Source organism: Trichosurus vulpecula, chromosome 5 (genome assembly GCF_011100635.1).
Source record: "Trichosurus vulpecula isolate mTriVul1 chromosome 5, mTriVul1.pri, whole genome shotgun sequence".
Classification (NCBI taxonomy): Eukaryota; Metazoa; Chordata; class Mammalia; order Diprotodontia; family Phalangeridae; genus Trichosurus; species Trichosurus vulpecula.
The window spans coordinates 1,974,362-1,990,760 of record NC_050577.1 but is presented as its reverse complement, the minus strand read 5'-3'; the positions used below and the strand labels follow the sequence as shown (position 1 = coordinate 1,990,760).

The 16,399-nt window shown below is 57.8% G+C and overlaps 1 protein-coding gene across 1 annotated transcript; it reads left to right on the top strand.

The window, feature by feature from the left end:
• Positions 1 to 2,664: 2,664 nt before the first annotated feature.
• Positions 2,665 to 15,772, top strand: ASNS (asparagine synthetase (glutamine-hydrolyzing)). The gene is made up of 11 exons (XM_036760195.1): positions 2,665 to 3,251; positions 5,789 to 6,026; positions 8,569 to 8,754; positions 8,853 to 8,954; positions 10,615 to 10,742; positions 11,354 to 11,480; positions 12,174 to 12,280; positions 12,945 to 13,045; positions 14,440 to 14,521; positions 14,620 to 14,775; positions 15,451 to 15,772. Exons 1-11 carry the CDS (start codon positions 3,003 to 3,005, stop codon positions 15,658 to 15,660), a joined length of 1,686 nt encoding a protein of 561 aa, XP_036616090.1. The 5' UTR covers positions 2,665 to 3,002; the 3' UTR covers positions 15,661 to 15,772.
• The last annotated feature ends 627 nt before the right edge of the window (positions 15,773 to 16,399 follow it).

Genomic DNA, 16,399 nt, shown 5'->3' with positions numbered 1-16,399 from the left:
AATCAAGCAGGGAAGAGTCAAGGAGAATTCTTAAAGACAAATGGGCTTTTTTGGGGGTTAGGAAGAAAAGGTCTCTGGGCCTGTACCCCATCACCCACATGTCCTATATAAGTCAAGCTGTCACCCCAACACGTTGCCATTGATTTGGGTTGCAGTACCCCGATGGCCGTCAGCTAATAAATTCTCCATTTAAAACTTATATTTTGTGGCATGTCTCACTTGCTTCTGGTACAACAGAAGGAAGTCTCAAGCAGAGTGCCACGGGGCTCTCTCCTCGACACAAACCTTGTCAGTGCTTGAATGAAGCCATGCTGATCACATTTGCAGGTGGCCTGAATTTGATCTAGCTTGCTGACTTTGCAGAGTGCCGTGAAGGAGGCCCTCAAGTCCTCCCTAAACCCCTCCTCTGGTCACCCCAGACCACCCCTCAATCCCTCCCACAATCTTTGTGTATATAATCTCCATCTTGCCTCTATGAAGGGGGTCAGATCCAGTCTAGCTCAGATTGATCTGGCCCACTTTCCTTACAGGCACCACAAGGGGTGGGATCTCTCGGGGCAGGCCTGATGAGGGCAGTCTCTGGGAACCCCTTGAAACCTTGAACTCTCCTTGAATCTTCCCACTCGACCTGGCCTTGGCCTGAGGCTATAACCATTAAGCCCAAATGCCTACCCTGCCCAGTCCTCTATTGTCCAGCTGTTTCCCACCCTTAATCTTGTTTTCCCAACGACCTCCCACCCTTAATCCTGTTTCCTGATCAAAATGTCTATACCCTAGCTCCGGTACCCCAGCCCTTTATGGGTTGTCATTCCCATATAGCCTTCAGCTATGGCCCCCGCCTGGGAATTTGACCTCATCCCAGTCCCTTCAAGCTCCTCCTTAGACTCCTCCTTGAGTCCCTCCCTAGACCCCTCCTCTGGCCACCCCAGACCACCCCTCAATCCCTCCCACAACCCTTGTGTATATAATCTCCATCTTGCCTCCAGGAGGGCGGTCAGATCCAATCTAGCTCAGACTGATCTGGCCCTTTTTTTCTTTACAGGCGCCGCAAGGGGTGGGATCTCTCGGGGCAGGCTTATTTGGCTAACTCCTAATAAACTTTATCTTTTCCCTTGGCTGAGAAAGCTTGAGTCGAATTCTTTCGGCAGGACCCGGTGTTTCGGTACTTTGGGGTGTCGAGCACCTCTCACCCCAAACCCTCATCAGGCCCATTTGGCTAACTCTTAATAAACTTTATCTTTTCCCTTGGCTGAGAAAGCTTGAGTCGAATTCTTTCGGCAGGACCTGGTGTGTCGGTACTTTGGGGTGTCGAGCACCCCTCACCCCAAACCCTCTTCAAAGGGAGGGGCGTAGTCAGCTGTAACTCTATGGCATGAGCTGGAAATCGCTCAGCAACCCTAACCCTAACCCTAAATGCGCTCTGCCACCTCCTCCTCTAATCCAGTGCCAAACCATCTATTAAACACCTACTATGCGTCAGGGGCATCGCTAGGATGGGAGAGGGTTGCCAGGACAGAAGGAACAACAGTACCTGCCGTCCAGGATATGCCCAGCCACAGGCAGCGGCCCCTGGGGGAGGGTCCAGAAACCAGAGGCAGAGTTTTGGTCCTTGTTCCAGTTCCTTGGACTGATCTACATACAAAGAGGGTTCTCTCTCACTGAAGGTGGGGAGGGGGGCTTCGTGAAGACCCTCAGGGAGGAGGAGGGGTGGGGCTGCCAGCCTCTGCCTGAAGACCCCCAGGGAGGAGGAAAAGGCGAGAGAGGTGGAGTGGTGTGTCCAGCCTCTGCCACCTCTGCCACCACTGAGCAGCGGCAGTTTCAGCAGTTGGACAGCTCTCAGCGCATCAGGCCCAAATCTGGGGCTCCTCCTTGCCTCTTCCGCGTCTCCTCGCCAGCCCCCAGCCTTCTCCTTTTCAGGCAGGACACTGTTGTGCCGAAAAAAAGCGAGCTGGACCCGGATATACATTTGGATGTGGATTTATTCAAGCGCGGGGCTGTTGCGAGTCATTACTCAAATCGAACAGCAGCGAGGCAGGGTACTTAAAGGGGAAGAACGCAAACAGTGGGACAAGCTGAGGCAGGATTACTTCCGTGGAGATGGGAGTACAAACAGTGGGGTGAGCTTGGGCAAGATGGAGAAACTGGGGGGGGCGCATAACAACACGCCCTGATTCCTTCAGACCCTCCCAGGGTGACCCTTAGTCCTCCAGGTCAGGTGGGGTCCACTGGGGGGAGGGGCGGTCTCTCCTTAAATCATCTTCTGCAGCCCAAGGTGAATCTAGGGCTTTGAGCCCTTCTCACTCCGGCTGTCCAGTCCCCTGAACATCCGCTGAGCTTGCAGTCCACTAGGATCCCCTGATCTTTTTTGGACAGGATGATGCCCAAGCCCTGCCCCTCCTACTTGTGAAGGCGATTATTCGCAGCCAAGGGTTATGAACTGTGTTAGCCCTCCGGCCGAGCCACTAGTCAATGTGTCACCCCACCCAGGGCTAAGTACAGAGCCCTGTGGCACTCCACTGGAGACGTAGGGCACGAGGGATTCCCCTAGGGAATTACTGGAGACACTTGGCCTCTGATCTGGGTCAAGGAGGCTCATGGCGGAAGTGGCCTCTCGATGGCCCACCCTCACTTCCGCTCACGCACGCGCACCTCCTGGGTGGGCGAGGCAGATGGCGGACAGCGCTTCCTTGACGTCATCTTCCCTTGCCGGAAGCGCGCTCACTCGCAGCCTCCTCCACGTGGGCCCCGGTGTTGCATCAGACTGCGGCGGGGCAGCGGCGGGGGGAGGGGAGGACGGGGCGGAGAAGGGTGTGGCGGCCTGTCCTAGAGTGAAGGAGGGCGGGGCGGCCCCGCCCTGACCCGCCCCGGCCCTCCCCTCCGTCTCTGTCCACCTCTCGCCGTCCCCCGCCGCTGTTCGGCGATCCAGACCTCGCTTCCTCCTCACATATCCCGGGCGGTCCGGAGCTCTGTCTAGCTCATCAGGGGTAAACTGAGGCCTCGCCATGTGCGGCATCTGGGCGCTGTTCGGCAGCGATGAGGGCCTGCCGGCGCAATGTCTGAGCGCCATGAAGGTCGCCCACCGGGGTCCCGACGCCTTCCGCTTCGAGAATGTGCGGGGCTTCACCAACTGTTGCTTCGGCTTCCACCGGCTGGCTGTGGTGGACCCCGTGTCCGGCATGCAGCCCCTCCGCCTGCAGAAGTTCCCCTCCCTGTGGCTGTGTTACAATGGTGAGATCTATAACCACCGGCAGGTGAGGAACAGGGGGCGCAGCTCCGGGCACATTCCGTCACACTGGGTGGGGGTGGGGGGCTGGGGGCACATTCCATCGCTCCTTCGGCCCGAACTCGGGGGGAGGGGGCTTCGGGCCTCCTGGGACACGGCTTCATTACTGCCTTTAGCACCCCTGTTCTTCCAGTCTCCCTGGCTCCCAACTCTTTCACAGAAGTATCACTGTGGTGCCAAGGCCTGTCAATTTCAACTCCCAGACATTTCTGGTTCATTTCACCTACTCTACCTCTGGTCGATTTCACCCTCCCAGACATCTCTGGTCGCTTTCACCTTTGTTACATCTGTGGTCAATTTCGCCTCCCTTATTCCCGCCAGGATTTCAAAAATGCCCCTAAAGTCACTAAAGCAATTTTCCTAAAACGTGGGTCTGACCATGTTGCCCCACGCCCCCCATTCCACAAACTCCTGTGGTTTCCGCTTGCCTCTGGGAACAAGTACAGAAGGCTCCCTTGGCACTCAAAGCCCTTTGTCAGCTGTCCCCTCCTCCCCTCCCTTTCTAATATTCTCGCACCTCAGTCCCTGACACGTCCACTTTGATTCAGTGACCAAGGCCTCCTGGCTGTTCGATGAACAAGATCCTCCAGCTCCAGGCTCCTGGCTCCCAGCATTCTCTCGGGCTATCCTCCGAGCCTGGAACACTCTCCTACTTTCGGAGGACTCCTGACCTCCCTGGTTTCCTTAAGTCTGATGGGGTACAGGCCCAGAGACCTTTTCTTCCTAACCCCTAAAAAAAGCCCATTTTTCTTTAGGAATTCTCCTTGACTCTTCCCTGCTTGATTCTTATTAGGCCTAGATCTCTCCCTCTATTGTTACTTTAGACATGCATGCCTTCAGTTACTTCCCAACCTTGATATCTCACTATCTTGGATCCTGGACTCTGGCTCCACCTTATCTTCCTTAGACTTCCCCTCAGGACCATCCCAAAAGCCCCCCACCAGTCACCCCAGACAACCCCTCATTCTTCCCACAATCTTTTATGTATTTAAATCCCATCCGGCCTTCACAAGGCGCTCAGATTCTTTAGGAGTCTAGCCTATGGCGGGGCTGCTGGAGGATCTGGCCGGTGTGGCTGGTCCCTAATAAACTTTGTCTTTTTCTTTGGCTAAGAGGGCTTGAGTCGAATTCTTTCGGCAGGACCCGGTGCGTCAATATTTCGGGGTGTCGAGCGCCTCTCCACCTTTCACCTCTTCAAGTCCCAACCAAAATCCCGTCTTCTGCTGGAAGCCTTCCCTCCCTTTTCTTATTTCCCATTTATCCTGTCTGTTGCTTGCTTTGTAGCTAGTTTGCATGGTCTCCCTCCAGTAGACTGTGAACTCCCTGAGGGTAGGGACTCTTTTCAGCCTCTTTTTTCATATTTCGGGACCACCTTACTCTTCCTAGGCACCTAATAAATGTATGTTGAATTGATTTTGGTTAGCTGCCCACCGTTGGGCTGATCGAATTGAATCCCCCCCACCTCCATTTTGGCGGGCTGGCTTTGATGTTCCTTTACTGTCCCACTTAGCCACCCTCCTTCCTTCTCCCTCTCCTCTCCTTCCCCTCTCTCCCCTCCCTCTTCCTCCGCTCTCTCTCCCCTCCTTCCCCCCTCTTCTCCTTCCTTCTCCCTCCTCTCTCCTCCTCCTTCCCTCTCCTCTCCCTTCCCTCTCCCCTCCCTCTTTCCCTCTCCCCCTCCTTCCTTCTCCCTCCTCTTCCCTCTCCCCCTTCCTTTCCCTCTTGTCCACTCCCTTCTCTTCCATCCCTCCCCAGTATTCTCTGCTCAGAAATGGCTAAGTCGGATTTGTTGGTCCCCTCCCCAGACTTAGGACCGAGGACTGTGCTCCAGGTGGAGGCTGGGAAAGGAGGGGCTCCTGAAGGCACTGAAGCTGTCCCTGCCTTGCTCAGCTGCCATGTGCTGGGCTGTAGGGGAGTCCTTGGAGGGCTGGTACCAGGATACATGGGCAGGGAGGAAGCACAGACTTCAGGAAGAGAGGAAGGAACAAGCATTTATGTGGCACCTACTGAGCACCAGGGATACCAAGGCAGACGGAGCTGACCCACACACTTAGCCCCTCTGCCAAACAGCTTACACAGCAACCCCGCAGAGCTGTTGCTCTTTTTACATTTGCTCATATTACGGTTGGGCACATTGAGGCACTTGCCCAGGGTCACCCAGCTGGTCTGAGGCTCCGTCCAGTGTGGATCCCCCAGCCACTGAGTGACCCTGTGGTCTTGAGTGGAAGCCACATGTGCCGGTGAAGGGAGGGCAGGCCCAGGGCAGCTCAGAGGGCCTTCCTGGCCCTAGTCACCTGGCAGCCCAGGTCAGATGCGCTGTTTCTTTGACTGCCCCGAGAACGTGACATGGGGGGCTGGCTGCAGCCAGCTCCTGTTCTGGGGTGCTTGCGTCCCTCAGTCTGGGGGCAGGGGAGAAAGAAGAGCGTAGGCCGGCCCTGTTTCTAGAAACCAGGATGGGTGGGTACTGAGCCTCATGCCTGGTGTTGAATTGTACCCCCCCCCCCCCAGCTGCAGAAGCACTTTGGATTTGAGTACCAGACACAGGTCGACGGGGAGATCCTCCTCCACCTTTATGACAGAGGTGGCATCGAGCAGACAGCCCCCTTGCTGGATGGCGTGTTTGCCTTCATCCTGCTGGACACTGCCAACCGCAAGGTGTTCCTGGGGCGTGACACGTTTGGTGTCCGGCCGCTGTTTAGAGTGCTGACGGAGGAAGGATTTCTGGCCGTGTGCTCAGAAGCCAAAGGTAGAATGGGGCACGGAAGTGTCGGTGGCCTGGATTTGGTCCTTTGGCTCGTGTGTGTGAGCATGTTTGTGGGTGCATGTGTGTGTGCGTGTGTACTTGTGTGGTGTGTACACGTGCATGTGCATGTGGGGGGAGGGGCTAATGTGTCTCATTTGGGGGAAGGCCCCCCCACCCCCGCCCAGACCCCCTCAGAGCACGCCAGAGGACAGGAGCCCAGATGCCACCAGCCATGTTCCTCAAGGCAAAGCTGACACCAGAGTCCCTCCGTGGCCCAGGCCAGATGTGGGCCCCTCAGATCCCAGTGAACCCAGGGTGAGGCCATCCTCTCTTCTTACCCCTCATTAGATGGTCCTGAGAGCCAGGATCAGAGGCAGCGTGGTGGCCCAGTGGGCAGCATTCAGGGTTTGGGACAGATTGAAGGATGTGATACCTCAAGTTTATTTAGTTTGAGTGTCTTCTGCTTCCTCCAGTAGGAGGACTGAAGGTGTGGGGTGACCCATCCATCTCAGGGGGGTCCTGACTGTCAGACCTCTGGGGAAGAGGGGGTCCTGACCACTGGACCTCTGGTGGGGAGTGTTCTTTCCTGTCAGGCATCACCCTGTTCCGCTGTGTGAGTCTGAACAAGGCCTAGATGTGGCCCCAGCAGCCTGGCCCCTGCTGACACAAGCCTCTCGGCCATCAAGAGAGTGAGTGTATTCAGGCATGGCCAGCGAGCACAGGTTCCAGGAGTACCTCGGCCCTCTGTCCTGGTCAGGCCACAGCTGGGTCCTCTTTAGCTCTGGACGTGTCGTTTCAGGAAGGGCACCCTGGGGAAGCTGGCCTGTCTAGGGCATGGCTCCGGACTCCCTGGCCAGGGGGTACCCTAGGTCAGATGCTATTGCCTTCAGAACCTTCCCACTCCGAGGGCTGGACCTGCCTTGGTGGCCGTGGCCCATGGCAGGCAGGAGCCTTGCTGTGTGTGAAGGGCATAGCCATGTAACCCACCCAGACCAAATGAACATGTGGCCTGCCCTGGTGTGTGGAGAGCTGAGCCCACTGGTCTTGGCAGGCACTGTGTGTCCCAGGCCCAGAATGGGAGCACAGGTGGCCTTGGCCTGGCTCCTGGCCAGGAGGGGAGACAGCCTCAGACCCAGCGCCCCATAAATCCAAATGAAAACCTAATGAGGGCATGTGAATGGGAGAGCCTTCTCCCCCTGCCCCGTCCTAGTGTCTTAGGCACTTGCTGCCTGGGGCTGAGGCCCACAGGACTTGGCAAGGACAGCAGCCCTTATCAACAGGGTCCACAGGGGGTAGGGGTGGGGAGGGGGGAAGCAGCTGTGGCTGGGGGGGAGGGGGCACTGCTGGGCTCCTTATCTTAGCAGGGTCCACACAGTGGGGGGCAGGCCTGGCCCCGGGCCACCCAGGACACAGCAAGGAGAGGCTGCTCTGGGTAAAGCATCTTTCTGTGTCCCTGCCCGTCCTGCTTCTGAAGGGTCCCTTCATCTCTCGGATGAGGCTCAGTGGGGTGGTGCCTTGCCAGTGAGAGCAGCAGGGTCAGGCTTTATGCCCCGCTTCTCTGACCCCCGACCCCGCTAACTGGGGTCCATGTTTGCGGTCATCTTATCATCCCTCTCCCCGCATTACTGGGGGGGAACTGAGGGGGCATAGGATGGGGGAGAGCCTTGCCAGCAAGCCACAGAGCCAGGATTCACACCTGGCTTCCGTGGTTCACATTCACTCCCTTGGTGGAATGTGTGGAGGTCACTCACTTTGTAATTGAAGAAACGAGCTGGAGAGGGCTCAGGGGCACCACCAAGGTGACACCATTGAGCCAGACCTGCTCAGAGCGTCCTGGGGCAGGGGTGTGGGGTCCTGCTCAGCTGGAAGGGTCCTTGGAGGTCAATGAGCCATTGGACAGAGAGGGTGCCAGCTTGTTGGGGTTTTCTGGTTCCAAGCCTCACTTTCTCTCTTCTCCCTTCTGTGGCCTCTGGCTTGAGCTGGGAGTCCATCGTGCCTGGGTCAGTGGTCATGAGGGGTCCCTGGCCCCGTGTTTCACCCACAGAGCTGCCGCAATAGAGCTTTGTCTGAGCCTGAGCCCTCTAGTGGCCATCCTTAAGACTGGAGCCTCTTACAGTCTAAAGGTCCCAGCGTTCCTGGCCTTTGGGGTCTGGGCTACTGCGAGTGGTCCAAGGAGCACCTGATGTCAGGGGAACAGGCTGACCATTGGTGCCAGGGCTCCACCTGCTGCTCCCCCGAGGCTGCTGGCCTTCCCCACCTGCTCCTCCCCCCGGGGTGTCCCTCTGCCCCCGCCCCCTTCCTCTGAGAGTGCTGGGACCCCTGCCTGCTGCTTCCCTGAGGGTCCCAGGGCCCTGCCTGCTGCTCCCCTCAGGGATTTCTGGGTGCCTGACAGTCGTCTCTTGCTCCCCCTGGGGTGGTGGACATCAGAGACGAGTGCCTTTTGTCCATCCCTCATGGAGGCACGGCAGTGCGTGCTCTGAAAGTTGGGCAGGCTGGGCCAGGACATCATTGCGCATGTCCCTCCTTCGTGTCCCTACACCCGCAGGCCTGGTTGACTTGAAGTACCCCATGGCTCCCCACCTTCAGATCGACCCCTTCCCTCCTGGCCATTACGAGGTCCTGGACCTAAAGACCAATGGGAAGGTGGTGTCTGTGGAGATGGTGAAGTTTCACAGCTGCAAGGACCCGCCCCTGCATGCCCTCTACTACCCGCTGGAGAAGCTGTCTTCAGGTAGTGGAGGCTGGGAGGGGGCTGGGGCTTGGGTGGGCTGGGCTAGGGGGGGCGGGGTGCCATGGAAGGGAACTCTCATGTTTCTGCTCCATTCCCAGGCTTTGATCTCGAAGCAGTGAAGGGGAACATCCGTTTGCTCTTTGACCACGCAGTTCGGAAGCGCTTGATGACTGACCGAAGGATTGGCTGTCTCCTCTCAGGTGAAGAGGCTGCCCGGCCGCCCCCCCTCAGGGTGGGACATGCATGGGAGGGGAGCACCTAGCCCAGGGCCAGCCTTGGGGGTCAGCCTGAGACTGCTCCTGTGGCCTCCCAGAGCCATCCTCTGCTTCCCGCTCTCACCCCCAGAGCCTTAAAAGCTGCAGTCAGCCTCCACACTTAGCTCCTCCCAGGCCACTCCCATGCCCGTCTAGCCTCTCTACGGGACCATTGCAGGGCCTCTTCGTTGGTCTCCCGGAATCCAGTCTTTCTCTGGATGTCCGTGGTTGCCGGGTCTGACCACGGCGGCAAGGAGCATCAAGGGCTCTCCGCTGCATTTCCCTTCAGCCAGGCTCCTCTCCTTGTCACTGGAAGCCCTTGGCAGTCTGGCTCCAGCAAGGCTGGGCATCTGGTAAAAGCTGGCTAACCTTCTCAGAACAAGGGCCTTAAGTGTGCAAAATGAAATACATTGACTTGACCCAGTCCTGTGGCTCCCTGTGGCCCCTTGGGAGCAGCGACCAGATGCTCTGCTTGGCAGACAGAGCCCTTCCTCACCTGCCCAGGCTACTCATGCCTCCCTCCCCACACATACTTATGAGGCCAGGGACCCCAGTCTCCAGGCTGCCCCAGGAATACAACCGTACATCCATCTCTGGAACTCCTTCTGGTGTCCAGTCTGCTGCGTGGCTGGACGGGCCTCCCTGGCCTCCTTCTGGCTTCCTTTTCTCTGGCCCCCCTCTGGCCTCCCTGGCCTCTCTCTGGCCCCCCTCTGGCTTCCCTCTGGCCATCTCCCTGGCCCCCCCTCTGGCCTCCCTGGCCTCTCTCTGGCCCCCCTCTGGCTTCCCTCTGGCCTCCCTCCCTCTGGCCATCTCCCTGGCCTCCCTCTGGCCCCCCTCTGGCTTCCCTCTGGCCTCCCTCCCTCTGGCCATCTCCCTGGCCTCTCTCTGGCCCCCCTCTGGCTTCCCTCTGGCCTCCCTCCCTCCGGCCTCCTCCATGCCTAGTCTTCTTCCTTCTGGTGCTCAGCACACACTGACTCACAGTTCAGTGTCTCCTTTCTTTCCATTATTTCCTGTTCATCCTTTATGTGCCTCATTTGCATGAGTTTGCTTGGTTTTCTCATTAGACAGAGAGCGCCCTGAGGGCAGGGCCTGGCTTCTGCCCACTTTTGTATCCCCCAGTGCTAGCGCAGTGCCTGGCACATAGTAGACACTTAGCTTAATACATGCTTCTTGACCTACAGAGGTTCCCCGCTGGCCCTGCTTTTCTGCTCTGTGCTCTTCCATCTCTGGCTTTACTTTGGCTTGACCTGTTCCTCTGCCCCCCCCCCCCATCTCTACCTGTGGCTGCCTCTGCACGCCTCCCCCCATCTCTGCCTCCAGCTGCCTCTGCCCGCCCCCATATCTGCCTGTGGCTGCCTCTGCACCACCCCCCAACTCCACCTCCAGCTGCCTCTGCCCCCCCCATATCTGCTTGTGGCTGCCTCTGCACCCCGCCATCTCCACTTGTGGGTGCCTCTGCACCCCCCCATCTCCACCTTTGGCTTCCTCTGCCCCCCCCATCTCCGCCTCCAGCTGCCTCTGCCCCCTATCTCTGCCTCCAGCTGCGCCCTGCCCTCCCCAATGCCGTGGTCAGCTCCACCATCTCATCACATGTTTGCTTCCTCAGGGGGTCTGGATTCCAGTTTGGTGGCCGCCACCCTCCTGAAGCAGCTGAAGGAGGCCGAAGTCTCCTACCCGCTGCAGACATTCGCAATTGGCATGGAAGACAGCCCAGATTTGTTGGCTGCTCGGAAGGTCAGCAGCACCTGAGCTCTGGTGCCTTGGCTAGAAGAGCTGAGGTCTGGGGCTGGGCTGGGGTGGGGGAGGGACCTGGGGAGCTTCTCTTCATCTCATCCTGCAACTTGTAGCTTGGGAGACTTGGGCTTGGCAAAGGCTCTTTCTAATAGAAGGGAAGCCTCCTCTTCCTCTCCCCCCTTCTTTCTCCCCTCCCTCCCTCTCCCCTTCCTCCTCTCCTCCTCCTCCTCCTTCCCCACTCCCCCTCCTCCCCTCCTCCTCCTCTTTCTCCCCTCCTCGCCCCCTCTTCCTCCTGCCAAGGATGGCCTGGTGGACAGGGGATGAGGTGCCCATCCTTCAGTTCAGAGCGGCCCCATAGGTGACAGTTGGCTTAGGAAGCATTGTGGATGTGGGAGGACAAGACCATAGCTGGAGTCAGGATGGAGTGACCAGGTGGTGGTGATTTGACCCAGGGCAGGGGGCTGTGGAGGAGGGATCAGCTTGTTTAGTTTGGCCCCTGAGGCCTGAGCCAGGGATAGCAAGGGTCTGAGAAACCGTCCTGCGCTGCTTGGGAGGCCTGGGACCTAAGCTGGATAGTCTCTGTGAGGCATCTGGCTTCCTCTCCGATCCAGGTGGCAGCTCACATTGGGAGTGAGCACCACGAGGTCCTCTTCAGTTCAGAGGAGGGCATCCAGGCCCTGGACGAAGTCATCTTCAGCCTGGAGACCTATGACATCACAACCGTCCGAGCGTCTGTGGGTGAGTTGGCCCTTGTGCAGAACGAGTATCCAAAACCGTGATCTGCAGGGCCGCCTGGTGGGTGGAGCCCAGCAGGCTGTGAGCACCCTTGGTGCCCTGCCGGCTCCCTGAGACCAGAGGGGAGTCCTGTCCCCTGGGCTGCCCATCCATGGCAGGGCACGCAGCTGTGCCTCCTCCGTCACCCCAGCAGCTGCCAGGTGCCCCCCAGAATGCCCGTGACAACCAGCCAGTGTGGTCAGTTCTGTGGTCAGCCCTCTGCTGGGGCAGGTTGCAGCCTGGTGCGGGGTGGAAGGTGGGGAGGCTGGCATGTGTCAGCCTCTCCCCCTAGTGATTGCTTTACAGCAAGCCCTTGGTGCCCCAAAGAGACAAGAGGCAGGGTCTCACAGTCAGAAGGGACAGAGCCTGAGTCTGTAGCGGTAGGGGACTCTTAGGGAAGGCCCTGACAATACCCGATGGGGCCTCAGGAAACCCCAGGGAGCCCTTGTGGGCCCAGGGGTGTGGCAGCCACACCTCCCTTCCCTCCCCACCCAGTGTATGTGCGTCGTGACTAGGGATGGTGGTGTAGGAGCAGGGCTGCCAGGCTGGGCATTGGGAGCCCCTGGGATGTGCATTGGAAGCTGCGGTGGTTCAGGGGTGCGGCCCTAGGCGGGGCTGGCCCCCACCCTCCACGACCCAGTTTTCCTCTCTCTTCAGGCATGTACCTGGTTTCTAAGTACATCCGGAAGAACACGGATAGTGTGGTCGTCTTCTCTGGAGAAGGCTCTGATGAGCTCACTCAGGGTTATATTTATTTTCACCAGGTAAACCTGCCTGTCCTAGGCCCTGCTCAGGACACTGGGGTCAGCACTTTGGTGTCGGGACAGGGGGACCAGACTCAGGATTTGATGAGTGTAGGGAAACTCCCTCTGCTGATGCAGGTCAGCACCCTCTCTGCCACCGACAGCCCTGAGAGGTGCAGTGACTTGCCCAGGGTCATCCAGCCAGTAGATACCAGGTGGGACTTGAACCCAGATACCTCTGGGTTCGAGAAGGCCCCATAATTCCCTTCTTCAGGTGGCTCTTGTCCTCTCATCCTGGTGGTAATTGAGGGCTCTGCGTTCTGGGAGGAAAAAGAGATGGCCCTACCCCTCAGTGGCTGAGCACAGGGACCTTCTGGTGCCCCAGTGCCCCAGCGTGCATGAGGACCCCTATGGTCAGCACGCACGAAGGCCCCCGTGGCCAGCGTGTGGGCATGAGGGGCGGGTCTGGATCACTTGGTTCATTTGCTCTTTGAGTCAAGAGGGTGTTTTCTGAAGGAGAAAAAAGGACACTTTCCCAGGGTCTCTCCTCCCTTCATTTTTCCCCTCCCTCTCCTCCTCCCTTCCTGTTCTCCCTCCCCATCTGTAAAGTGGGTGCAGTAGCATGGCAGGGCCCCTCTCAGGCAAGAGCTCACGCTTCTGGCGCCTCTGTGTTTGCTGGATGCAGGCGCCGTCTGCCGAGGATGCCCAGGAGGAGAGCGAGAGGCTTCTGAAGGAGCTCTATCTCTTTGACGTCCTGCGTGCTGACCGCACCACAGCCGCACACGGGTAACCCACGCCAGGGAGGGTCCCAGGTCTGGGCTGAGAAAAGTCCAGACCGGAAGTCAGCCCCAGCTCTGAGCTGGCCAGAATCAGGCAGAGCTGGGGGGGCACCTGGGCTGGAGCCGGTGCCTGTGTAGAAAGGCCGCCCTCTGGGGGCAATCCTGGGCACTGCCACTGGGGCAGGTAATGAGGGTTAGCAGTACCATGGTGATGGCAGCTAAGTTTACAGCGAGCTCTGAGGGCTAGACTCAGTGGGCGTGGATGTGTCCTCTGGTTACAGGATTGTGCAGTTACGTAGCAGTCAAGGCTGGACCCAAACCCAGGTCCCTCTGACTCTCAGCACAGCATCCTGACCTCTCTGCCATGCCCTCCTCAGGTCTTCTTTCGGAGGCAGTCGGGGTTAAGTGACTTGCTCACAGTCACATAGGTAGTAAATGTCTGAGGCTGGATTTGGACTCACGTCTTTTCTGACTCCAGGGCCTGTGCTCTCACCACTCAGCCCCCCAGCTGCCCCTCCTCACTAAGTCTTGAGAACAGAACAATTGTCCTGTAAAGTCCCAGCAGAGATGTGCTCGGGGACGGAGCCGCTCTTTTAAGGGATAAAGATTTGCAGTCCTCAGTGATGGTGTCTGCAGTCCCAGTAACTGGGAGGTCCCACTCTGTCCCTGGGCATCCAGGGATGGGAGGCCTTGGCCAGGTCAGTGGGAGAAGGCCAGGCCTTCAGCTTGAGGCCACCAGAGATTTTGGAGGCCCTGCTGTGTGCGAGGCAGCACGCGTGGCGCTAGAGTGGAGACCAAAGGGGACCAGTCCCTGCGTCAGGGACTCCTGGGGAGACACGAGAACATTCAGATGGGTCATTAGTTTTCTTAACTGAATCTTTCCTCTGTCCCCTGACCTGCCAGGAGGGCCTCAAGAGGTTTCCCTGGCTGCTGGTGTCTGCACGTACACAGTAGGTGCCTTATACATGCCTCTGGCCTGCATGGTCTTCTCCACCACTGTGGCTGCCACTTGTTTTCAATCAGAGTTCTAAGTCAGGTCCCCAGTAGGAGACCAGTGAGGAGGGAGCCAGGACTCTGGAACAGAGCACACCCCCGGATCCCCAGAGCAGGGGTGCTCATTGGGCCCAGGTGTTCTATGTAAACCTGCTCCGGTGAACTGGAGTCTGTCAGGGATGGGAGGGATGGATGGGAGCCTTTGTTTGGGCCTTGGTCCATTGGCCTGCCCAGCTCACGCCAAGGGCAGCCTCCTTCCTTGGCCTTCTCCCCAGCTGATGGCAGCCCACATGTCCTTCACACGTGACTGCTTTACAGTTAGAGGCTGGTCAGCAGGGTCTCGGATGGGCTAGGGGGCCATTGGGGGTGCTAGAGCTCCTGCATTCCCCACCTCTCTTCTTTCTCCAGCCTAGAGCTGCGGGTTCCATTCCTGGATCACAGATTTGCCTCCTATTACCTGTCCCTGCCCCCAGAACTCCGGATCCCAAAGGTACCTGAACAAGTATGGCAGTGGATGCCTCTCCTCACCCGGGATAGGTCAGGGGGTCAGGTGAGGACAGCTGTGCTCACCCAGCTTCTTCCATTCAGAATGGGGTGGAGAAACATCTTCTGAGGGAGGCGTTTCAGGACTCCAGCCTGTTGCCCAAAGAAATTCTCTGGCGCCCGAAAGAAGCCTTTAGTGATGGAATCACCTCTGTCAAGAAGTCCTGGTTCACCATTCTTCAGGAGCACATCGAGCATCAGGTACCCGGGAGCCCTGCTGCCTTAGCTAGCTTGTGACTTTGACCTTCAGGGAAACAAAAACCTCATAACACATTAGAGACAAGGGAGGGTGTTCACACCAGGGAAGATGTGTAGCACTGCACCAGGTCGGGGCAGGCTCCCAAGGCTTTGAGCAGAGGCAGGATGCCATTGGAGATTTTCCGAGGAGCCTGTGGATGTCTGAGGGGCCGGAGTTCATTCAGCTCTGTGTCAGGCCTCCTGATGGAGTGGTCAGCTAGACAGAGAGCCCTGCCCAGGCAGTGGTAACGTTTTCCAGGTTTCCTTGTTTCACTGGACTCATTCTCTGATGGGCACATGTGGGGCAGTGGGGGGTCAAGTGGAGACAGAGCCAGCCAGGCCTTCAGGTGTGCAGGGGAAGGTGCTGGCAGTAATGCTGCCGTTATCAAGGCTCTTGCCTCCTGTTGCTCTTCCCTCCCCTCTGACCCCACAGGAGGGAGGGAAGGAGTGAGCAGGAAGTGGGCCAAGCTCCATGGGCCATGCCTCCCGAGGCTTCTCTCTGGGCTTCAGGAACCCTTCCTGGGCTGGGCACCATGCAGAGGAGCCACCACCTCTACCTTCAGGGAGGTCAGGCTTTTGTCTCATCTTCCTGAAGCCATTGGTCAGTCCTCTTATTTATGGCTCAACCTACCCATGTAGGTCTCTGACTCCTTGCTGGAAAATGCTGCCAAAAAGTTTCCACTGAACACTCCCAAGACAAAGGAAGGCTACTACTACCGGCAAATATTTGAAAAGCACTATCCCGGCCGTGCGGACTGGCTCATGCACTACTGGATGCCCAAATGGATCGAGGCCGCTGACCCTTCTGCCCGCACGCTGGCACACTACAAGGCAGCCTCCAAGGAGTAGCCCTCGTGCGTACAAACAGTCCGATGCTTTCTTCTTGGAGGCAGGTGGAGGGTGGGGGCCAACACTCCGTGGGTCTGTGTAAATCCCAATAAAGTTTTCAGCCAATGCCAAACGTTCGTTTTCTCAGTGCTCCTTCCTTTCTGTACAGTTCCTTTGTGGTGAGGACCTCGAAGGACATTCAGTAGCTGATTTATGGCTGAGAGGGAAGTGGCCGTCATCTGGGGAGTGGGGCGGTGGGGCTTGTCCGGAAGAGGCTGAGCTGGTCTCATTTGGGGCCCAAAGGGGCCGAAGAAGCCTGGTCCTCAATGTAGCCACAGCGTTTACTGATACGGTGCAGAGCCCAGGGGGCGTGCATGCACACTAGAAAGGTGTGCCAAGTCACAGCTTTTCCTTATGGTCTGAGAGCCGAGCAGTCCAGAGGGCGGCTGCAGAAGGCCGGAACCAGCCCCGGCTGACAGCTATGCTTGGGTTGTGCTGATAGGGCAAGAACTTGAAAAAAAATTGTTATTCTGAACTTGGCAATTCCCAACAAATAAGAACGATTCCATTTGTGAGGAACAGAAAATTTGGCTTGTATGTGAAACCACAAATCTCTTACACAGTTGGTGTTTTTTAAAAGTATATAATAAAATCACCTTTTTAGAGCTGCCCTACCTCTGTGTGCTTCTCATGGGGCTTCGGTCTTCTAGGAATTTAGAAATGCCTCCCCGCCCCTCCCCCCCAGCCAAGCCTGTAGCCA

Excerpts from the sequence above, each read along its gene's own strand:
- ASNS (XM_036760195.1), top strand. The coding sequence starts at position 3,003 with ATGTGCGGCATCTGGGCGCTGTTCGGCAGCGATGAGGGCCTGCCGGCG. Across the intron at positions 13,046-14,439 it reads CGCACCACAGCCGCACACGG|CCTAGAGCTGCGGGTTCCAT; the intron begins GTAACCCACGCC and ends TTCTTTCTCCAG. Across the intron at positions 14,776-15,450 it reads AGGAGCACATCGAGCATCAG|GTCTCTGACTCCTTGCTGGA; the intron begins GTACCCGGGAGC and ends CTACCCATGTAG.